The sequence below is a fragment of the Halichoerus grypus genome, chromosome 10 (assembly GCF_964656455.1).
Source record: "Halichoerus grypus chromosome 10, mHalGry1.hap1.1, whole genome shotgun sequence".
Classification (NCBI taxonomy): Eukaryota; Metazoa; Chordata; class Mammalia; order Carnivora; family Phocidae; genus Halichoerus; species Halichoerus grypus.
The window spans coordinates 2,220,098-2,244,774 of record NC_135721.1 but is presented as its reverse complement, the minus strand read 5'-3'; the positions used below and the strand labels follow the sequence as shown (position 1 = coordinate 2,244,774).

Genomic DNA, 24,677 nt, shown 5'->3' with positions numbered 1-24,677 from the left:
CCAAAATCTATAAAGAACTCATCAAACTCAACACCAAAAGAACAAAGAATCCAATCAAGAAATGGGCAGAAGACATGAACAGACATTTTTCCAAAGAAGACATCCAAATGGCCAACAGACACATGAAAAAGTGCTCAATATCGTTCGGCATCAGGGAAATCCAAATCAAAACCTCAATGAGATACCACCTCACACCAGTCAGAATGGCTAAAATTAACAAGTCAGGAAACGACAGATGTTGGCGGGGATGCGGAGAAAGGGGAACCCTCCTACACTGTTGGTGGGAATGCAAGTTGGTGCAGCCACTCTGGAAAACAGTATGGAGGTTCCTCAAAAAGTTGAAAATAGAGCTACCATATGATCCAGCAATTGCACTCCTGGGTATTTACCCCAAAGATACAAAAGTAGGGACCCGAAAGGGTATGTGCACCCCGATGTTTATAGCAGCAATGTCCACAATAGCCAAACTGTGGAAAGAGCCAAGATGTCCATCAACAGATGAATGGATAAAGAAGAGGTGGTATATATATACAATGGAATATTATGCAGCCATCAAAAGGAATGAGATCTTGCCATTTGCAACGATGTGGATGGAACTGGAGGGTATTATGCTGAGCGAAATAAGTCAAACAGAGAAAGACATGTATCATATGACCTCACTGATATGAGGAATTCTTAATCTCAGGAAACAAACTGAGGGTGGCTGGAGTGGGGGGTGGGGTGGGAGGGATGGGGTGACTGGGTGATGGACACTGGGGAGGGTATGTGTTCTGGTAAGCGCTGTGAATTGTGCAAGACTGTTGAATCTCAGATCTGTACCTCTGAAACAAATAATGCAATATATGTTAAGAAAGAAAAAAAGAAGAAGAAGAATGTAGCAGGAGGGGAAGAATGAAGGGGGGGAAATCGGAGGGGGAGAAGAACCATGAGAGACGATGGACTCTGAAAAACAAACTGAGGGTTCTAGAGGGGAGGGGGGTGGGAGGATGGGTTAGCCTGGTGATGGGTATTGAGGAGGGCACGTTCTGCATGGAGCACTGGGTGTTATGCACAAACAATGAATCATGGAACACTACATCTAAAACTAATGATGTAATGTATGGGGATTAACATAACAATTAAAAAAAATTAAAAAAAAAAAAAAAAAGAAATGGGCAGAAGACATGAACAGACATTTTTCCAAAGAAGACATCCAAATGGCCAACAGACACATGAAAAAGTGCTCAATATCGTTCGGCATCAGGGAAATCCAAATCAAAACCTCAATGAGATACCACCTCACACCAATCAGAATGGCTAAAATTAACAAGTCAGGAAACGACAGATGTTGGCGGGGATGCGGAGAAAGGGGAACCCTCCTACACTGTTGGTGGGAATGCAAGTTGGTGCAGCCACTCTGGAAAACAGTATGGAGGTTCCTCAAAAAGTTGAAAATAGAGCTACCATATGATCCAGCAATTGCACTCCTGGGTATTTACCCCAAAGATACAAAAGTAGGGACCCGAAAGGGTATGTGCACCCCGATGTTTATAGCAGCAATGTCCACAATAGCCAAACTGTGGAAAGAGCCAAGATGTCCATGAACAGATAAATGGATAAAGAAGAGGTAGTATATATATATACAATGGAATATTATGCAGCCATCAAAAGGAATGAGATCTTGCCATTTGCAACGACGTGGATGGAACTGGAGGGTATTATGCTGAGCGAAATAAGTCAAACAGAGAAAGACATGTATCATATGATCTCACTGATATGAGGAATTTGAGAAACAAGACAGAGGACCATAGGGGAAAGGAGGAAAAAATGAAACAAGATGAAACCAGAGAGGGAGACAAACCGTAAGAGACTCTTAATCTCGGGAAATAAACTGAGGGTTGCTGGAGTGGAGGGGGGTGGGAGGGATGGGGTGGCTGGGTGATAGACATTGGGGAGGGTATGTGCTATGGTGAGCACTGTGAGTTGTGTAAGACTGATGAATCATAGACCTGTACCTCTGAAACAAATACATTATATGTTAAAAAAAAAAAAAAAAAAAAAGAGTAGGAAGGGAAAAATGAAGCGGGGGAAATCGGAGTGGCAGACGAACAATGAGAGACTATGGACTCTGAGAATCAAACTGAGGGTTTTAGAGGGCAGGGGGGGTGGGGGGGATGGGTTCGCCCGGTGATGGGTATTAAGGAGGGCATGTACTGAATGGAGCACTGGGTGTTATATGCAAACAATGAATCATGGAACACCACATCAAAAACTAATGATGTGAAAATAGAGCTACCATACGACCCAGCAATTGCACTACTGGGTATTTACCCCAAAGATATAAATGTAGGGATCCGAAGGGATACGTGCACCCCGATGTTTATAGCAGCAATGTCCACAATAGCCAAACTGTGGAAAGAGCCAAGATGTCCATCGACAGAGGAATGGATAAAGAAGATGTGGTATATATATACTATGGAATATTATGCTGCCATCAAAAGGAATGAATCTTGCCATTTGCAAGAACGTGGATGGAACTGGAGGATATTAAGCTGAGCGAAATAAGTCAATCAGAGAAAGACATGTATCATATGACCTCACTGATATGAGGAATTCTTAATCTCAGGAAACAAACTGAGGGTTGCTGGAGGGATGGGGTGGCTGGGTGATAGACACTAGGGAGGGTATGTGCTATGGTGAGCGCTGTGAATTGTGTAAGACTGTTGAATCACAGACCTGTACCTCTGAAACAAATAATACATTATATGTTAAAAAAAAAAAAAAGAAGATAGCAGGAGGGGAAGAATGAAGGGGGGGAAAATCGGAGGGGGAGACAAACCATGACAGACTATGGACTCTGAGAAACAAACTGAGGGTTCTAGAGGGGAGGGGGGTGGGAGGATGGGTTAGCCTGATGATGGGTATTAAAGAGGGCACGTTCTGCATGGAGCACTGGGTGTTATACGCAAACAATGAATCATGGAACACTACATCAAAAGTAATGATGTAATGTATGATTATTAACATAACATAATAAAAAAAAATTTATTTAAAAAAACCAATGATTACTGTATGGTGACTAACATTACATAATAAAATAAAATTACAAAAAAGGGACTGCGTGTTGTGTCAATTGGTTGCAGTGTTTTTCATCTATGTGGTCACTCTCTTAAAATGCAAATAAAGACTGCTTCCCGAGAGGGTGCTGTAGAATTTAAAAAAAAAAAAAAAACAACACAAAAAACCCAGACTATTTCTGGGGTGCCCTGGCTGGCTCAGTCAGCAGAGCATGCAGCTCTTGATCTCTGGTTGGGCGTTTGAGCCCCACATTGGGTGTGCAGATAGCTAAAAAAAAGAAAAATCTTAAAAAACAAACAAAAAGCCAGACTATCTCCATATTTTTCCTTCCCAAAGCTTCTTAGTCATAGCAATAATTCCAGAATTACTTCAGTAAAAGAAACCCAATGAAGCATTTGATTTACATTTACTAAAAAATTAAACTTTAATTGCTTTATTAAAAATTTTTTAAAAAAGATTTTATTTGTTTGACAGAGAGAGAGATAGCAGATAGTGAGAGCAGGAACACAAGCAGAGGGAGTGGGAGAGGGAGGAGGGAGAAGCAGACTCCCCGCTGAGCAGAGAGCCCGACTTGGGGCTCAATCCCAGGACCATGGGATCATGACCTGAGCTGAAGGCAGATGCTTAATGATGGAGCCACCCAGGCGCCCCAATTGCTTTTTTTTTAAAAAAAGATCTATTTATTTTAGAGAGCTCAAGAAAGCACGGGGCGGAGCAGAGGGAGAGAGAGAAGCAGACTCCACGCTGAGCCTGGAGCCTGACATGGGGTTCGATCCCATGACCCTGAGATCATACCTGAGCTGAAATCAAGAGGTGACTGCTCAATCGACTGAGGCACCCGGGTGCCCCTAAATTTTAATTGCTTTATGTATAAAATATTTGCTAACCACCTAAACAAATGATTCTTATTACCTCTTTGAAGACACATACTTCTGTAAATATGATAAAAGGTACCAAGGATAAAGGCAATTATGGGGGGCGTACAGTTTCCTGGGCTTCAAAGACCGCCAGAAACACCTACCTGTTCATGTTCACATGCCTTCAGTTCAGATAGTTTCCCATGAATATTTGGGACTGCGTCTCTGCCTGCATAGTCACACTTACTCCTAGTAATGAACAAAGATTTTTGTGTGCATTTTTGGTGAACCCACCCATTCAGTAATAAACCCTTTATACCAAGTAGAGAAAACAGAGTATTTCAAAAAGAACAACAACATAAAAATAAAAATTACTTATCTTTAGTTGTTGTATTTGATGAAGCATGTTTCATCAAAGTATATTCCGCTTCAAGGAATGTGATCATTTAAAACAATGGCTTTCTAACTAATTGGCCTTAATATTAAAAGTATGTTAATATGACACTTTTTCTGCACAGGACTTGTATCTAATTCAACACAATTTTATTTACATGCAAGGGCTTTAGATAATACATTTGAAGTAATTAACTCTAAGGAAAATACTACAAGGAAAGTCGGGCCTTATAAGAACAACAATATTGAAATCAAACACATCATTACTTACAATTAGCTGTTTCAACCCAACAAAAGTCTGCTCTACGGACTCGGCATTTAAGACCTGTCTCTTCGCCGCGGCTCTCTCACCCAGGAAGCGAAGCATCAGGTCTTTAACTGCATCCCCCTTGAAGGAATGTAAGAAAAATATGTCAAGACAATAAAATGTTAATTAAACTCAGCTAACCAGAACCCATAACTAAACGAAATTTCTTTTTTCTCCATTGGTGTTTGGAGGTTAAAACGTGGTTACAGTACACTAAAACTTCAATCACCCAGATGCTTGAGCATCACCACCTTTAATAAAATGTGTATTTTAGAACTGCTCTCTTTATTTTAGAAGAAGGGGTAAATCACCACCACCTGGACCAGGCTTACATGAGAGGCACGCCGAGCCAGGAGTGGGGTTCGGGACCAAGGGCCAGATGGGGGCGGCAGCGCGGGCCCCAGCAATCCGCCAGGTTGCCTTTGTCTCTGGGAAAGCCTCTGGGACCTGGCACTGCCGTCCTTCAGCCCGGAGACAAGGGAAGAGCACCCTCCCGAGCAGATCCTCTGCCAGGGGCTCAGCCAGACCCTCCTTCGGGTGCTAGGCTCACTCCCAGCCCGGGAGACAAGAGAAGAGCGCCCTCCCAAGCAGGTCCTCTGCCAGGGACTCAGCCAGGCCCTCCTTCGGGTGCTAGGCTCACCCCCAGCCCGGGAGACAAGAGAAGAGCGCCCTCCCAAGCAGGTCCTATGCCAGGGGCTCAGCCAGGCCCTCCACTCACAGGAGTTGTGCTGGGGGCCAGGAAAGCACCCAAACGGCCTCTGCATGGGGAACTTGGGCCTCACAGCCCAACTCCTTAGGTTCGACGCCCCCGCAGACAGGGCCCAAGGATGGAAAAGTGGAATCCGAAGCTCCTGAGGGAAGACGGCTGGTGAGGATGTGGATGAAAGGGACCCTGGTGCACAGCTGCTGGGAACAGAGGATGGAGCAGCCACCGTAGGACAGGATGGACGTTCCTCAGAGAGTCAGAAACAGAACCAGCCTACGACCCCGCAGTGCCACTTCTGGGTATTTATCTGAAGGACATAAAGACACTAACTTGAAAAGATGTCTGCATCCCCATGTTCACAGTCAGCACTTGGCAACAAGCCACATGTCCATGGACAGATGAACGGATAAAGAAGACGAGGTGTCCACACCCCATGGAATAGGATCAGTTGCAGGAAGAGAATGAAATCTTGTCATTTGTTTCAACATGGATGGAACTTGAGGGCATTATGCTAAATGAAGTAAGTCAGAGAAAGACAAATCCCCTATGATCTCACTTCTATGTGGAATCTTAAAAAAATGAAAACCAAAAATCCAAACAAACTCAAAGATACAAGAACACACTGGTGATTGCCAGAGGCAGGGGTGGGAGTGGGGGGATGGGGCAAATGGGAAAGGTGGTCAAAAGGTGCAAACTTTCAGTTATAAAAGAAAGAAGTCCTAAAAAAAAAAAAAAAGAAAGAAAGAAAGAAGGAAGTCCTGGGGATGAATGAACTGCATGGCAACTAGTTAACAGTGCTGCGCTGTATATTTGGAAGTTGCTAAGAGAATATATCTTACAAGTTTTATCACGAAAAAAATAATTCTGTAATATGTAAGGTGAGGGATGTTAACAAGACCTATCGTGGTGACCATTTTGCAGTATCTGCAAACACTGAATCATGTTATACACCTGAACTTAATACAATGTGTATCACTTATGCCTAGATAAAAAAATAAATAAAAAAGAAGACGAACCAAACATAAGGGGAAGATGGAAGGGCGAGGGGCAGAGGACAAGGTGCTTTGGCCAGGCCAGGAGAGGAAGGATTATCAGTGGCTGGAAAGGTCAGGGAGAAATGCCACCTTTTGGGTGCTGGGGAATAAGAATCCTCTCATCTCAGCGAGTAAAACCCTGGTTTCCAGCTGCAGGCCGCTGAGTGCTAGCCGTGCAGGGCCACGGGCACACAGCGACTGAGGACGGAGAGGAGAGCAGTGTGGACATGTTCCCTGCAGACTCCACAAGCGCCCCCACCCCTTCCTATTGTTTTCCTACCCTTGGCGTAAGCATGCAAGGTGAATCTTTCGTGGTTGCCCAGAACAGTGACACTTAAAAAGCACCAGCCTGTGGATGACGTGTGCAGGAGAGGCAGAAAAGATGCTGCAGGGGTCTGCGGCTGCCCTTCCATGGGTGAAGGGGGAGAGGCGGCTTTGGCAGGGGGGTTCCAGGTCACAAGTCTGGTTCCGGCCCTGGGCACTGAGCCCCGTGCTGCAAGAGGCCAAGCCACACCTCTCTAGCGAAAATCTAGAAGCAGCAGTTTTATGATTTTTTGCTTTCAGAATGTGAGGTGAAATGCTTCAAATGCTGGAGCCACAGAAGGGGCTAACTGGTCTAGGAGGGACAATTAAAGGGCAGAATAAGAAGAGCTCTGCCATATGGCTCCATAAAGCTTTGCAGGAATGCAACTCCTATTAGACAAGGGCTTGAACTGGGTGGGAGGAGCTGTGAGCCGGGAAAGGGCAAGATCACATCTCCATGCCGCAGAGGGAGGACCCATTTAATTCCTCCATCCCTGCAACATTCTCTGTTAATTAGACCACACTACAAACATCTTTTCCCTTAAAAATCTCTGCTGGTTAACATTTTCGTTAGCACAGGAAGTTCCTGAGACATGAGCATTTGTAGGACTAACAAACATCTCACCTATGAAAGCCCAGGGATGGGACAAAATGTCTTTCCATGAACCTACTCCTGCTGTGTCACTGAGCTGGAGGGGACTATGGCCCAGGGGTCATGGCACCTGACTGCACATCCTCCTGTGGTCACGGGGGAGAGGGGAGCACACTTGCCCTGCTGTGGGATTTTTCTCAGAGCTATGCTGCTGCCCCTGGGATGGAACCCGCCTGGAACCCTTGGACACCTCCAAATCAGCAAACTCTTCAGTGAGGGACTGGTGCATCCAAGGCCAGAGCAGGAAACGTGGGGAGATAGCATGGGAATGAGCCAGGACTCAGGCAGGCAACGGGGAGGATGCCTGTTGTTCCCCCCACCCTCACCACCCCTGTCAGAGGTGTTTATGCAAGAACAAGTGGCTGATCTCAGCTCACAGATGGCCATGGGCTGCCACCCCTCCTTCAGTGTGGGGACAGTTCAGCAGTCCCTTCTCGATTTTAATGGACAAAGACAAAACGGAAACCAGAGCAGCTGATTCACAGCATGCAGGCTTTACTGTCTAGGAAACCTGAAGACACAGTGGTCATGGGGCAGTGGTCTGAATAGACAGTGGGCCCTGCACCTGACCCAGCACACAGGGAGCTTTCTGCCATGGCTCCAGTGGAGAAGCTCTGGGAGCATGTGATCCTCTTGCTCGTGTTTGCTCTCTCCCAGTGTAAGCAAAACCTCCTGAACAAACATCAAAGAAACAAAAACGAGGCAGAACCCCAAACTGGTGCAGCCATCTGGAAGACAGTTTGGACATTCCTCAAAACATGAACCCCAGGGGCACCTGGGTGGCTCAGGTGGTTAAGTGTCTGACTCTTGGTTTCAGCTCAGGTTGTGATCTCAGGGTCCTGGGATAGAGCCCTGCATCGGGCTCCATGCTCACTGGGGAATCTGCCTGAGATTCTCTCCCTCTGCCCCTCGCCTGTGCATGCATGTGTGCACACATGCTCTCTCTCTCAAATAAATAAATTAATCTTAAAAAAATGAACCCCGGAGTTGCTACGTAACCCGGCAGTTCCACTCCGAGGTACGTACCCAAGAGAAACGGAAATGTGACCACACAAAAACTTGTTCATGAATGTTCATAAGCAGCATCATTCACAACAGCCAAAAAGTGGATTCACAACAGCCAAAAAATGGAAACAAATGAAATGTCCATCAAGGGATGAATGGATAAAATGTGGAATATTCATAAACTGGAATATTATTTGACAATAAAAAGTAATGATGTAGGGATGATACATGTTACAAAATGGATGGCTCTTGAAAACATTACCCTAAGTAACAGAAGCCAGTCATCAAGACCACATACTGTATGACTGCATTTGTATGAAATGTCTAGAACAGGAGAATCCACAGACACAGAGAGATCAGTGCTTGCCTGGAGCTGGGGGAGGGGGCGGGGGTTTGGCTTCTTTTGGGGAGATAAAAATGTTCTAAAAATTGACTGTGGTGATGGTTGCACAATTCTGTCAAAATGCTAAAAACCAGGGGCGCCTGGGTGGCTCAGTTGCTGAGCGTCTGCCTTCGATTCAGGTCATGATCCCAGGGTCCTGGGATCGAGCCCCACATCGGGCTCCCTGCTCAGCGGGAAGCCTGCTTCTCCCTCTCCCACTGCCCCTGCTTGTGTTCCCTCTCTCGCTGTGTCTCTCTCTGTCAAATAAATCAATAAAATCTTTTAAAAAAATGCTAAAAACCAGTGAATTGTAAGTTGAATGTGTGAACTCTATCACATGTGAACTCTATTTCCCTAAAGCTATAAAAACAAAACCAAATCTAAACCTTTTTTTCTTGTGAGGACCCAAACAAATCAGAATTTGAGAGAATGCTTCAACAAGGAAAACGGTGGGAGGCTATCACAGAATGGCCTGAACTGGCCTCCCCACGTCTTCCTGGGCTCACTCTCATGCTTCAACTCAGTTCAGCAAACTTAGCTCAGGAACCGTTCGTGAGTGTGGTGAGCAAAAGCAGCAGGGACTTCTTACGAGTAACTGGGACTGGACTGTTCTCAAGTGAGGAAAGGGATGAAGACACAGAAGAGGGCTGGGATCTGAGAGAATGAGAAAGATGACTTGAGTTCCTGAATTCAAAGGCACATTTGGAGCACAGTGTGAAGAGGAGTCCCAAGCAGGGTGTGGTGAACTTGCTGAGGTGAGGAGACAAAGTTGGGAATCCGAGAGGCTGAGGTGGCTGGAACTGGCAAGAAGGAGCACTGAAAACGAGGGAACTCTGCGCAGAAGCCTGAGTCCATTGCTGGACACCAAGCAGTCCATGCACACGGTGATGCTCTAGAAGGCTGGGTGAAACGGCAAGGGAGCTGAGCAATTCTCAGAGGTCACACAGGCTGAAAGATGCCAAGTTTATGCCAACTGTGTGGAGCACTCTTGTTGAACACCGAGGCTTTCAACAGATGTCAGAAAGGTCACCCATGAGGAAAAGCTACTCTAAAGTCACCCTAAGAAGCTTAAAAACAAACCTGAAAAAGATCAAGTGAATCTGCATATAACATACCTGCCGACCAGAACGAAGTGCAAGTCTTTTTGAAGACAACACAATACAGACTTCCAAACACATGAAACCCACAATGTCCATCCTCTAACCAAAAATGACGAGACATGGGACAAAGCCAGCACATGTGACCCACAACCAAGAGAAGAGATAAATACAAACAGATCCAGAGATTACGGAGATGACAGACTACCCGGAGAAGAACCTTCAGACAGCTGTTATAAATGTCCGTGAGAATCTGAAGCAAAACTTCAACACATTGAATAAAGAAAAAGATAAAAAAGAAGCAAATGCAAATTCTGGAGACAAAAAACATGAAAAATTCACCAAAAAGCATCAGCTGCAAACTAAAAAGCACAGAAGGAAAGACTACGGACTTCAGGACATGACTGCAGGAATTTCAAAGGGAAGCAAAAAGAGAAATTAAACTGAATAACAAACACAGATCCTTAGTGACCTCTGGCAAAATCGAGTAATGTGTGGAATTGAGTCCCAGAAGTAGAGAGGAGGGAGGGAAAACTGAAAAACTATTTGAAGAGGTAAGGACTAGAATATTCCCAACTGGGAAAACACATCCCAGTAAGGTCAACAAATCCCAAGCAAGATAAACAGAAAAGAAAACCATGTGAATGCATATCAGGATCAAACAGCTGAAAACCAGTGATAAAATCTTAAAAGTAACCAGAGGAAAACATGTACATTAGATATAGAAGAGTGAAGATAAAATTATAGGACGCCTGGGTGGCTTAGTCGCTTTAGTGTCTGCCTTTGGCTCAGGTCATGATCTCAGGGTCCTGGGATCAAGTCCCTCATCGGGCTCCCTGCTAAGCGGGGAGTCTGCTTCTCCCTCTCCTTCGCCCTCTCTTCCCTCCTTGTGCTCTCTCTCAAATAAATAAGATCTTAAAAATTATTATAAATTTCACATCCAGAACACGATGGAAGAGCATCTTTAAAATGTTGAATGGAAAAAAAAAACACCTGTCAACCTGGAATTTTATATTGTAAACATATTGCATATCCAGAAAAAAATAACCTTTAAAAATGGAGATGACATAAATGATTTTTGCAGACTAATGAAAGCTGAGAACATGTGTAGCTGGTGGAGCTGCAGGAACAGGTGGGTACTTGGCTTCCTGGAGGCTCCTGACCCGGGGTTTCCACACGTACCGTGTGGGCTTCCCTGAGGGGATTCCGGAGAAATCTGAGTTGCAGGAAGGGTGAGAGGGAAGGCAAGAACGGGGAAAGAGAATGCGAAAGGGGTGGTGGAAGGCTCCAGTCTCCAAGTGTGTGTGCCAGGTTTCTCGTGCCGCCAGCATGGGCTGGGGAATTCTGATGCCTGCAAGAGGGGCCCAACCCCATCACCTTCACCGCCCTGTTACCCTCACCACTGAAATTCTGCTGCTTCTATTTATTCCCCTTTTCCCTTCCTCTCTCTTTAGTGAACAAGCACCACACAAACAATTCTCCACTTTCATTCCTTACTGGTTCTAAAAAGTTCTGAATTACCATTTCCCCACAAACTTTCCATTTACTCCTTTGAGGACAGAGGGCACGTACAACCATAACGAGCTGAAAATGTCTGTGTCCTTCTGATGCCACTGGAGTGGAAGGAGGTGTTACACGTTCACCTTTCCGCTTCTAACTTAGCTAAGACTGCCACTGACGTCATTTCATAGAGAAATTAAAATCTTTTCAAGTTTTATCCTCCAGGAAGGTAATTTTTAATGAGGCGAGCAATTTGGAAGAAAATCCTAAGTGTTTTAGAAAGCTGATTGAGAATGAACAACTCTGTCGTAGTAACAGTGACAAAGGGGGAGCTTATTAATGAGTAAATCCAAGAAATGGTTTCAAAAGCTTGGTGTGCCCAGAAAATTAAAAGAGAAACCAATCCTAAGTCTTCTGGCAAATAAACACAGCACGTCGGTTCAAGGTTAACCGTACATTTTCTTTTCTGTCTTGGGAATGATAATGTACAGATGAAGAGACACGGGGACGCACATACAGCACACCTGTCATGTGGGAGAGTCAAAGGTATTCTGGGAACTATTCTCGGTTCAAATTTCAACCTACCACAAGGTTCCCAAAACCACCACCGTGGACTGCAAGAGGTACTGAAGACATTACCGGAGGACTTAAAGGAAATGAAAAGAAGGAAGGCGGTGCCCTGGCCGGCTCCCTGCACTCTGCCCAGGCAGTGGGAGCTCCCTAACCCTTGCTGACTTGTGCAGTGTCCTGACTTTCTCACGGGCAGCTGCGTGGAACTGGGGAGGTAAATCACGGAAGCTTTAGAGTTAGGGAGGACCTATGACAGGGCCTCTGTATCTGATTCAATCTAGGGGAAACCAGCCCTGAACTTCAGGGCTTGTGTTTCCTGACTCAAGGAGGACTGACATTTTGGGCAGCACAATATTTCTGGTCTGGCACTAACCAGCCCACAGGCTATTTAGCATGCTTGGCCCCATCCATGAAATGTCATGTGCTCACCCTAGACCTCTGGCAACCAGAGTGAAGCACCTCTACACATCTCCAAACGTACCCTAGAACCCCTGGGCAAAGTCATTTCCATGGCAACCTTCAATTTTCCCCTGAATTACAATGGGGGGGAAGCAAACTGCAAACAACAGACAGTGTGGAAAGGAAGTGCTAAAAGGCCAGTCCCACGGAGGCTGCAGGAACATGGTGGCCGAGCACACAGTCCCCCAGAAGCAGGGAGGGAAGAAACATGGAACAGTAAAGCCTTCCCCTCCTCCCCCTCTGCGGGTAGAGTGGATGTAGACAGGGCCAGGGAAGGGTGGGGAAGGAAATCTGTGAATACATAAACCAAATCCTGCATGTCCAAGTACCCCGTGAACTCAGAGTCCATACCCGGAATTCATTAAAAAGATCCCGCAAAAGTAAGTTTATGTTCAGTATATTCTGCTTGAGAGAGTGGAGAAGGAAGCCTCTCACAATGCCTGGTAAACGGTACACGCACAATAAATGTGCGTTTGGTACCTGAATATGCTGTCAACACTGCCATGCGAAGTGTCAGAACCTATGGGCTCGCATTTCTAGGTCCCCAGTGTGGCCCTTCTCCCAGGGCTCAGCAGTTTACCATGCCACGACAACACACGTCCCACGCACTGGGCCTTCCGACCAGCCATGCGTGTGCAGAAGCGGGCACATGCTTCCCAAAAGGGCTGTTGGAGACAGGAGGGCAGACACGCGCAGGACACAAGGCCAGCCACCGGGGCTGGACCGGTGTCCCCCATGCCCGGGGCTGGGCGGCAACCTGGGCAATCACCTGCCACTGCCATCCGATGCGCTCACTCTCTAGGTACGTGTTACACGTATTTATAAACATTCTCACCATACTATGCATGCCGCATGCCGTCTTGTATCCAGTTTTTCAAATTTAACAATAAAATATGGACCTCGTTAAAAATCCTGCTATATCATCATTTTTTAACATTTGTATTTAATTTTTTAAAAAAGATTTTATTTAGGGTGCCTGGGTGGCTCAGTTGGTTGAGCGACTGCCTTCGGCTCAGGTCATGATCCTGGAGTCCCGGGATCGAGTCCCGCATCAGGCTCCCTGCTCAGCAGGGAGTCTGCTTCTCCCTCTGACCCTCCCCCCTCTCATGTGCTCTCTCTCTCTCTCTCATTCTCTCTCTCAAATAAATAAATAAAATCTTTAAAAAAAAAAAAAAGATTTTATTTATTTATTTGAGAGAGACAGCAAGAGAGAGCGTGCACGAGCGTGGGGTGGGGAGGGGCAGAGGGAGAGGGAGAAGCAGACTGCCCGCCGAACAGGAAGCCTGGGAGCCCGATACGGGGCTCGATCCCAGGACCTTGAGATCATGACCTGAGCCGAAGGCAGACGCTTCACTGACTGAGCCACCCAGGCGTCCCTGTATCATCATTTTTAATATCTACGTTAATATTCCATTTTATAGATGACTCAAATGTATTCAACCAGCCTCTTGATAATGGGCTTTTGGATCGTTTCAGATGCTTTGCAATAATAAACCACACTGTGATGGGCATCCCAAAAGCTGGGTATTTGTATACCAGTGACATTATTTCCTTATAAAAAAATTCCTAAGACTGGGATTTCTGGACCAAAGAATACGCACATTTGGATGCTGATTTAAAAACTTTACTTAAAAATGTTTGTACTGACTTATGGTCCCATCAGGGCTGCCTGAGTCAGGCCATTTTCCCACACTCTAGCAAACATGGAATAATCATGAACGAAATGCCCAATTAGATAACAGAAAATGGAGATAACCTTATCATCTTTGATTGCTAGACTGAACTTTTCTATGTCACTATTTATTATATAGAACATTGAAATATTTTTGTGATTTGTTACTTTGTGGGGCCATCCACATTTTTCTTAGTGAGTCTATAAAACTCTTTCTACATCAAGCATGTTATATGCTAAACAAATATACTCCCCAGATTTTAAAAAAAAGGAATGGGGGACTTACCATTTGCTGAAGCTTAAATGTCACAAATAACCTGAGCACCTGAAGTCCACAGCTACGTCAGAGAATTATGATGTAACTATCTACCTTGCTGGCATTTACTTCTAAGACATTGACTAGTGCCTTAAATACATTAGGGAAATCAACAAAGTTCCAAATTAACTAGTGATGTAACACAGACTCTCCAAGAGTATTTTAGGAATTGCTAAAAAATGAGGACTTTTCAATCCCTGAAAGGTATTTGTGTGTGTGTATGTGCGCGCGCGCGCACACACACACATCCATATGAGGGGGGGTGAGGGAGGGAGAGGGAAAGCAGAAAGAGATGAGAAGGAACTAGAAGTGGCCACCGAGGAATCCGGCCACGAACGGCCCCCTGAAGATGTCCTGCACCCACCTGGATGTTGTCAAACTTGAGGCCTGGCATGGTGAGGCTCTCCTTGTCTACGAACACTGTGCTGTACTGTTGGGTGGCTACTGAAATCAGGACGTCCCTGGTCCCCTCCCCGGGGAGCCAGGCATCACTTCTGCGATCCATCTCGCTCATGCTCAGGGCTGTGGCAAAGGGGTCCTCGCTCCCCGCAAACACAGCCTGGATCTGTGAAAACGGTTTTGGAGACTGAGGGATTTCTACAGAAGCTGGGGAAACACCTGCTTTTGACTTTTCGATCCCTGGAGAGTGAGAAGGCTCAGCGGCACCTGGGGACCTTTCTCCCCCCGGAGTGGAGAGCGAAGACAGTTTTTCTGGAGCTGAAGAACCTGCATGGGGGTTACTGACAGAGATGAAAGTGGAAGTCGTGAACGAATCAAAGAAGTCTGAGGCCAAGGAATTAGTGTTGGCAGGATCACCAAAAAATTTACTCAGGCTGGGGCTTGGCTGCACAGCCTGGGGAGGGGTCTTGGCCACCGTTTCGCTCGCACCACCGAAGCTCGGAGACTTCACCATCTGGGGCTCGAAGCCATCCCGCAGGAGCAGGGGCGGCTGGGAGCGGGCGGGAAGCGGCTGGCTGAAGATGGTGCACACTGGGACGGGCTCCTCAGTGGGAGGGGGCTGTCTCGGAGGTGGGGTGCACCCCGGCCCTTCCGGGTGAGTGCTCCCGTCCCCTGGACCAGGGTCCTTTGCACCCTCCTCTCCCAAGGCGGGCACACCTTTGACTTGGTTGTGGTCTGGGTCGGGGCTCGTGTCAGAGATGTCTTTAGACACATCCTCTCCGTCACTTTCACTGTCCTTGCTCAGGGTGTCCACTGCTCCTTCGTCCCCGAGACTTTCCAGTGTGGGACCAGCGTTGCCTTCTGCAGGCTCCACAACATCCTGCAAACAGCCAAGGTCACCTGTGTCATCTTCGCTATTATTAGGAGAGTCAGAAATGAGGACGCTCTCCATCAGGTGCTCGTTAAGCTTATCTACGAAATTATTAGAATCTTCTGATATAGTCTCATTCTCTTCAGACCCAAACTCGTCTCCACCGAGGTCAATGGTTTCCTCGTGATAAAGCAGCTGCCCCTGCTCTCCCTGTGGAGTGGTGCTCCCGGTTTGCCCCTCGGCCGGACTCGAGTCCTCAGTCATGCTCTGCTTGGCGCCGTTAGCATTCTCCATGGCCCCCTGAAGCAAAGACAGATACGAACCAACCTCATCAGCTTTCTATCTCAGTTATTGTTGAGCTGATTTTACCTTCCTGTTAAAACTGTTTTTTAAACTTAAAAACAAATGGTGGATACATGTCATTACACATTTGCCCAAACTCATGGAATGCACAACACCAAGAGTGAACGCTACTGCGGACTACGGACTTTGTGTGATAATGATGTGTCAACGCAGCTTCACTGACTGTAACAAATGTACTGCTTGGTGAGGGAGGTGGAGGGTGTATGGGCAACCTCTGAACCTTCTGCTCACAAGTTTGCAGTGAACCTACCACAACTGCTCCAAAAAATAAAGCCTATTAAAAAATGTTTATCAGTTATATATTCACGTGGTTCAAAATTCAAAAGACTCCATTTCTCCAGCCATCTATCAATTGATTGATCATGGTAAAAGACACATAACGTAACCATCTTGATCATTTACCATCTTAACCATTTTTGACTTCAAAATTAAGGGGTATTCAGTGCATTCATATCATTGTGCAACCATCACCACCACCAATCTCCAGAACTCTTCTCATTTTGCAAAACTGAAACACTGTACCCATTAAACAATGACTCCCCAGCACTCCCTGCCCCCCAATGCCAGCCCCTGATAATGGCCTTCTACTTTATGACCCCATGAATGTGACTTCTGTAGGTATTTCACATAAGTGGGACACCACAGTATTTGCCCTTTTGTGACTGGCTTATTTCACTTAGCTTAATGCCCTCAAGGTTCACCTATGTTGTAGTATGTCAGAATTTCCTTATTTTTTCAGGCTGACTGATATTCCATTGTATCTTCACACCACATTTTGCTTCCACCTTCATCCACGATGAACAGTTGGCTTGCTTCCACGCTTCGGCCACTGACTGCTGCCATGAACACGCATGTACAAGTATCTCTTTGAGTCCTTGCTTTTAATTCCTTTGGGTATATACCCAGAAGTAGGATTGCTGAATCATATGACAATTCTATTTTTAATTATTTGAGCAACCAACAAACTGTTTTCCATAGTAGTTGCACCATTTTACATTTCCTGCAAGAATACACAAGGATTTCAATTTCTCCACATTCCTGATGATACTTGTTATTTCCTGTTCTGATACTAGCCTTCCTAACAGCGGTGAGGTCTCCAGCCTTTTAAACCCTACTTGTTCTTAGCGGGCAGAGCAGGCGAGAAGCCAAGAAAACACAAAGGCCCTACTGCCTGGCCCCTGCCTATCAGCCTAGCCAACAATCTTAATTCAATTCTTGTGGATTTATACTATTAGGGATGATGGCTGCGTCTCCTTGGGTTGCATTTCCAGAGAAAGTCATATTATTGTAGTGTGCACCCATGTGGGTCCACGTGTCAGGTTTTGGTTATAAAAGTTTGGGAAACTTGAATGGATCGTGCCTGTGACATTTTCCCATGAGAAGTGCTACAGTGGGTTTGGGGCAGTGTGCAGTAAGTCAGTAATAATAAAGAATGAGATTTTGAAAGCAAACTAAAACAACAACAACAAAAACCTCTACTTATGACCCAGTTGTAGACCCCCTCTTCCATGAAGCCAAGACACTCCAACCTGTAACAATCTCCCCATTCTCCCTGGGACGCTGTCTGCCTGAATCGAGCATGAGAAAGAAAAACCGTACCAAGACAGGCACCCTCATTAAGGCAGGCTGACCGCTGGAGCTAACGACAGCGAACCAGACAGATTACTGGTGCGAATTCTGTCCTCAGTACTGTTCTAAGGGTTCTATGTGTATGTTCTTACTTGATCCTCAGAACCACCCTGTGATACAACCACTGTCATTTTCTTCACCTTGCAGATGAGGAAGCTGATGCTCAGGGAGGTCAAGCTCGCTCAAAGCCGTGCCGCTAGTAAGCGGAGAAACCAGGGCCGGTTGAAGCTGAAACGCTGGGTTGACACTGGATGGTAGAGGCCACAGAATGAAACAAGGAGTTTGAACTCTAAAGAAAATGTGCTCCTTTTCTTGAAAAACTTTTTTAGTAAAAGTTACTGTATATAGTTCTATTCTTATAGTGAACAAAGTCCAATTAAGATGAGGGTTTTTCTAGAAAAAAAAAATGCCTGCTTGACCTTTAAAAACTATACTTAGCTGATCTCTAGATAAGAGTACTTCTTTGGCAACACTTCCACAGTATTCCAAATTAGCCGTCCTTCCTTTTTACAGCCTGGTCACCCTGAGCTCTAAAAACAAGATTAAAGTAGATAACCAAAGGTAAACACTTTGGAGAAATTTCTTGTCCAGCATAGTCAGTTACTAATTCCCCATTTGTCACATATTCATCTAATTAGCTATAAAGGAGTCAAAAATGAAATGAAAAAGGAACAGAAGCCTTTTTCTGGTAACGTTTCATAGCAAGGCAGAGGAGAGGCTGCCTGGAGAACATCAAAGAATGGACATGCTGTCACATGCAGGGCTGTCCCCTGGGTCCTCTCTGTGCAGCAGAGGCTGGGCAGGAAGACCATGGGAACAGCAAGCACAACTTCCTTTCACCTGGACAGCAGCTGAATGCAACACCATCAATGCCCTAATACACAGAAGGGGACGTTGAGAATCAGAGCAGTGATGGGACTCAGCAACATCACTGGTAGTGGGGCACCCGGCTGGCTCAGTCGGTAGAGCCCATGACTCTTGATCTTGGGGTTGTGAGTTTGAGCCCCACATTGGGTGTAGACAGAGATTACTTAAAAATAAAATCTCTAAAAGAAAATAATAAAATCATTGGTAGGGGCGCTTGGGTGGCTCAGTCTGACTCCCCACACTGCCAGGAATGGAGTTTGGTCCTTCCTGACTAACCCTCATGAGGACTGAAGTATCCCAGCCCCTAGCACAGTGCTTGCCTACCTGGGAGATGCCACTAACTACAGCTGGGTTAACTTGGTTCTGAGCCCCTCGCAGAATAAAAACAGTTCAGATTTTAACTCCAGAAATCCCAATACTACACTAATGGTTAATTGTAGAATAATGTAGGATATAAGAAAAGGTCTGATACAATTACAGGAAAAGGTAAAGAATATCAGAACTGGCAAAATCACAGTGTTTTCTTTATATACAGGGAAGGGTGGAGAAAGTTCTACTCTTAAAATAAGCAGGATTAACTGCCAGTCAAGGTTAATTTGTATGTATTAGATACAGAGACAGACTAAAATGGGGGCGCCATAGGAAAGACTGTCCAGATAACACTGAGCTACTTCCCACAATTCATTGGAATAAGAGAAAGCTAATCACTATACAAGACCCACTCATGATGTGGACTGGATACTTACAGCAAGAAACAACTGCTTCACCAGTAATTAAAGAAACAGAGATTGAAACTATGATTTTTTAGAAAAAAAACTGTCTATGACATAGACAGATTTTTAGAAATGACAGCTCCTAGAGAGCTTTGGGGAAGCTTATTTATTGAGAGTAGAAATGTAACTTTTCTGCAAAGCAGGTAGGCAAAGGATAAAACTCTTGACACAGCAATTGTGTTTACCAATTTATCTAAAATGTTTTTAAAGTAACAATCTTCTGAAAGGAAGAAAGCGAGGTAAACATCAACATTCTTGCAAATCAATGCTTGCTTGTAACTATGTTTTCTCTTTAGAAACCTTGTTTCTAATCCAATCTAAATTAGAAAAATCAATGTTTCCTAGTGATAAAGACTAAAAAGGTGCTGCCCAATCCAGAGTAAAAATTATATTGTTAATCCTAGTATCTTTGGGGGAAGGGCAGAGGGAGAGGGACAAGCAGGCTCTCCACTGAGCAAGGAGCCTGATGCGGGACTCGATCCTAGCACCCTGGGATCAAGACCTAAGCCAAAGGCAGATGCTCAACCAACTGAGCCACCCTGGCACCCCAATCTTAATTTCCGAATAGAAACTACGTATTTATTAAAAACCACTGCCAAAGGGCTGTTTTGAAACGTCCTGCAACTCACAGCATTCTACTGTGTCTTAGATCCCAGGGTAACTCGGTAATCCCATGTTGTAGGAAGTGACACAGAGAGAAAGCTAGGTAGCTAACACACATACATGAGGCAAATAGAAAAATGGCACAGGGGTGACGGAGATATTCTGGACAGAAAGAGATAGCTCAGGTACAAACTTTCTTCTCTCAGTAGGAGAACTTAGAGGTTCTTTTCTTGTAACTTTCCCTCTTCTCTCCTAAAGGTGCATTTCTGTAAAAAACTTTTAACAAATTTTGAGTGGATACAAACAATATTTATAACATACGGTTGAGACACTCTAATATTTACTTCCCTCCCCTTTAGTGGTAATATTCTGAAATTTGCCATACTCTTATTTTTCTTTAATCTTCCACATGCTTACTTCCTTAACACGTTACTTAGATTTTTCAGTTTTTGACCTAATTTCCCCTCTCTACGCTTAACCTTGAGATTCAACTTTATTAGTAGTGTGAGGCTGGGATTCATTCATCTTTGCTGTTGAGAGTGCCCTGTTGTGTGATGGTGTCACAACATATGATCTATTCTTTTTTTTTAAAGATTTTATTTATTTGACAGAGAGACAGAGAAAGAGCACAAGCAGGCAGAGAGGCAGGCAGAGGGAGAGGGAGAAGCAGGCTCTCCACTGAGCGGGGAGCCCTACATGGGGCTCAATCCCAGGACCTTGGGATCACGACCTCAGCCGAAGGCAGCCGCTTAACCGACTGAGTCACCCAGGCGCCTCAACATATGATCTGTTCTATCACCGATGAGCGTCTGAGGTATTTTTAGGTTTTTGATAGTACAGACAGTGCCATTATGAATATTCTCATACATGTCTCCTGGTGTTCATGTGCAAACTTCTTCAAGATGTTATCAAACGTTATGTGTATGTTGGTTCATAGAGAATATATCTCTTCATCTTTGCTAGATAATGTCAAATTGCCTTCCTAAGTGTTTGTACCAATTTACACACACAGTGGCAGTGTGAAAGTATTCTTGTTCACCACATTTACCTACACTTGGTACGGTCAGACTTCTTAATATCAAGAATATATAAAAAATTCTTATAACTCAATAGGACAATAAATGACCCAACAGAAAAATAGGCCAAAGATCCAAACAGTCTGAAAGGGATACGCATTTCACAAGCATGAATCCTGTGACTCAATGGCCATCCATCTTGATTTTTCCAGGACGCTTCCATTCATACCCATGGTTACGGTAAAACTAAGTATATCTTTTCGCTCTCAAGAGCTCTGGTTAAGACAATAAATGGTTCTATGACCTATGTATCACAGAGGAACTCCTCACATGGTAGCATAAGCTATGACCGTGAATGCTTATCAACAGCAACTCCAAACAAAATACCTGCCTCCTTCCAAAGATTTAAAAAAAAAAAAAATCTGGAAACAAGTACTGCCCGTAGACACAATAATAAATAAATAACGTATTAAAAATGGAACATTAAATGTTAAATGAATGAACCATGCTATATCTAGTGCATCAATGTTTGAACCTCACAAATCTAATTTTGCACAAAGAATGAGTAGAAAAATAAGCAGCATAATTTTCTGTATAAGGTTCAAAAACACGTAAATTAAACAATATATTGTTTTAGGAATACAGGTGCAAAAGCAAGGTGATTATAATACCCAATTCCTTTGGGGAGGGGGCTGGGGGTAATGGCAAGTGAAGGTCTGATCAGGGAGGGACACATGAACAAGCCATGGCAACTGTCCATTTCTATGCTGGTGGGCAGAAGACTGGGTCAGGTTTGCACTTGATCTTTGTCTTCCATGAATGTTACATGTGGTCTTTATATTTCATAATTAAAAAATGGAACAGCAGATGTATTTGTTTTTGATTTCTGTGTAATATAATTCATTATTTCTATTATTGGCTTAATAATTTTATTAAATCATAGACATGATTTTAGCTTATGTTAGCATTAAAATGCTAGCAAAGAAAGTGGACTTTTTGTTCGGGTGAGTGCTTTGCACGATGCCCTTAATTAATGCCTTATGATTTTTTTTTTTTTTTTTAAGAGAGAGAGGGAGAGGGAGCACATGCATGAGCAGGGTAGGGGGAGCAGAGGAAGAAGGAGAGAGAGAATCTCAAGCAGGCACCATGACCAGTGTGGAGCCCTATTCAGGGCTTGATCCTACAACCCTGAGATCATGACCTGAGCCGAAATCAAGAGTTGGACTCTCAACCAACTGAGCCACTGAGACGCCCCTAGAGCCAGGATTTAAACTTCAGGAGTTGTGGTGGTGTCCAGGCTTTTAGCAACTAACGCTGCTGCTTCTCACTGTAAACTTCTTGAAACCAAAGATCGTTTATATTTTCTTAAAGATTTTTATTTACCTTTTTGAGAGAAGAAAGAGAACGGGGCGGGGGGAAGGGGCAGAGGGAGAGGGAGAAGCAGACTCCCTGCCGAGCAAGGAGCCTGATACGGGGCTCGATCCCAGGACCCCCGGATCATGACCTGAGCCGAAGGCAGATGCTTCACCGAATGAGCCACCCAGGCGCCCCACCTTACATTTTTTTTTTTAAGTACTAACCTTTAAGTGATTATTTAAGAACTGAAGTTTCATTAAGAACAACTCACTAAGAACAATTAAAACTACAGTAGTTCAGGTTCCCTTTCTGGACATGATGCTGGAATTATGTCTTTTACCAGACTGCGATAATGTAAACCCTATTTCCATGAAAACATATGCCATGTAGTGGAAATCTAATTAGCATATACTTACAAAAGCCCCCATGTAAAGAACACCCACTGCAGATCAAGTATTTACATGTGTTATCTTATTTAATCCTCAGGACCAACTTACAGAGTACCATTATTACCTCCATTATGCAGCAGGGAAAACCAGATGATTTGGCCAAAGGCATACTGTCAATATTTGATTTCGACACAGATTTTTCTGCCTTTGCTCTTCCTGTAAGGCTGCGAGGACAGATCACCATCCAGAGTAGCAGAGGTGAGTCAGAAGGAGCACTGAACACAAGCTCTGAATAACTGCTGAGTCTTAGCTTCACTACTAAGCAATCTTTGAAAAATGACTTAATTTCTTAGTCTTGCTTTCCTCAGTCTGTAAACTGGGGTCATAAGGAATAAACAGCAACTGATGCACAGGGTACTTTTAAACTGTAATGAGCTACATACATATTAGCACAGTAAACTATAATTTTAATAAAGAAGTACAGTGCTAACATGCTGTTGGAAATCACAGACTGGGAGGACGAGTGAAAGACACTGCCACTAAATTGCCCTAACTGCATTCCCCTCCCCCTCTCCCATCCCACCACAGTGGGCCAGGCTCAGGGGCTGTCACTCGGTACCATCCTGAATTCATGAAAAGAAGCCAGGAGGAGAGTATTTGGATGCGAAGACACCCTATCTTCCGGCAGCCACGAGAAGGGGGAAACTATAGTCCAAGTTCCGCCTGGTTAAACTTTCCTGGTCAAGTGGGAGGAACACACACGCATTTCAGAACGTATCTTTGAGCCCTGCGCTTCTTTTAAAATAAATGTTTTCTGGGGCGCCTGGGTGGCTCGGTCGTTAAGCGTCTGCCTTCGGCTCAGGTCATGGTCCCAGGGTCCTGGGATCGAGCCCGCATCGGGCTCCCTGCTCAGCGGGAAGCCTGCTTCTCCCTCTGCCTCTGCTTGTGTTCCCTCTCTCGCTGTGTCTCTGTCACATAAATAAAATCTTAAAATAAAATAAAATAAAATGTTTTCAGTCTTCGCAGTATACGCACTCCATCGATCAGTTCCGACCCGAATGTGGCTCTGGAAGGAATCAGGACGTGGGATAATAGCGGCGTCTACACTTTCACACAAACCGCCGCATTTACCGCCCCAGTACTGAGGGTTTGGTCGGGCAGGTGCCGTCCGTCTACAGAAGAGCAAACTAACGAGAAGAGAAATCAAGGCGCGTGCTCAGGCCGAGCTGCTCACCGAGTGCCACAGCTGGGACCTGGAGCAGACCTCCCAGGACGAGACGTCACGGAGCAGCCCCCCGCGGAGGAGCCCCACAGGCGGGGGCCGGGACAGGAGACCCCGGAAAGGAGCTCCGGCAGGAGACACCGACGAAGAGACCCTCCCTCCCCGGGGGAGCGGCGGCCCGGCGACAAGCCACCGAAGGGGTGCACCGCCCGTGGAGGAGCTTCCCGAGCGGCTGGGGTCAGGGCCGGCGGGGCTGCGGTTACGGACGACCTGACCCCCTCCCCACATTCCAGGCCCCGAGTCTCACCTGCCCCCTGCCCCCTGGGTTGGGGCGGCGGTCACCTGCTGCCGCGACCAGAGCGCGGGGAGAAAGTGGACGAAGACCGGAAGGAGGGACTGGAGCCGGCACCTCCTCCGGCTTTTACGCCTGCGCGCGCTCTCCGTTCGTGCTGCTTTCGCGCAGGCCTCGTGCAGGGACGGCCTCCCAGCCATTTCCGGTTCGTGCTGCGGTGGGCGGGGCCTGCTCACCTAGGTGCTCTGGTGGGCGGGGAACGGAGACTGCTTTCTCAGGCAATCGGAGACAGTGAACGGGACGCTCCAGTCTGCGCCTCTGCCTCCTTCATTTTTTTTACTGGAATCACTGAGGGCTCTTTATTCGTTTGAGGGGTATCTGTTGAATATTAACTGTGCCTGGCAGGGCACTGGGCATTAGGATACAACAGAGAAAAACCATTTCTGTCTTCATAAGTGATTAAATTTTTTAATTTTTAATTTTTTTAATTTTTTTAAAAAGATTTTATTTATTTGACAGAGAGAGAGAGAGAGAGACCCAGCGAGAGAGGGGACACAAGCAGGCAAGCAGGGGGAGTGGGAGAGGGA

General features: G+C 45.4%; 1 protein-coding gene across 2 annotated transcripts in view; it reads right to left on the bottom strand.

Annotated features, from left to right (window-relative positions):
- TRAPPC12 (trafficking protein particle complex subunit 12) overlaps nt 1–24,252 on the bottom strand; it is a 91,302-nt gene extending 67,050 nt beyond the window's left edge. For both annotated transcript variants that reach the window (XM_036103429.2, XM_078055913.1), the window contains exons 1-3: nt 24,106–24,252; nt 14,675–15,880; nt 4,579–4,695 (exon numbers count right to left, since the gene is read on the bottom strand). In XM_036103429.2, coding sequence (XP_035959322.1) covers nt 4,579–4,695; nt 14,675–15,874 — 1,317 coding nt within the window. In that variant the 5' untranslated portion in view covers nt 15,875–15,880; nt 24,106–24,252. The remainder of the gene's footprint in view (nt 1–4,578; nt 4,696–14,674; nt 15,881–24,105) is intronic.
- Nucleotides 24,253–24,677: the final 425 nt, after the last annotated feature.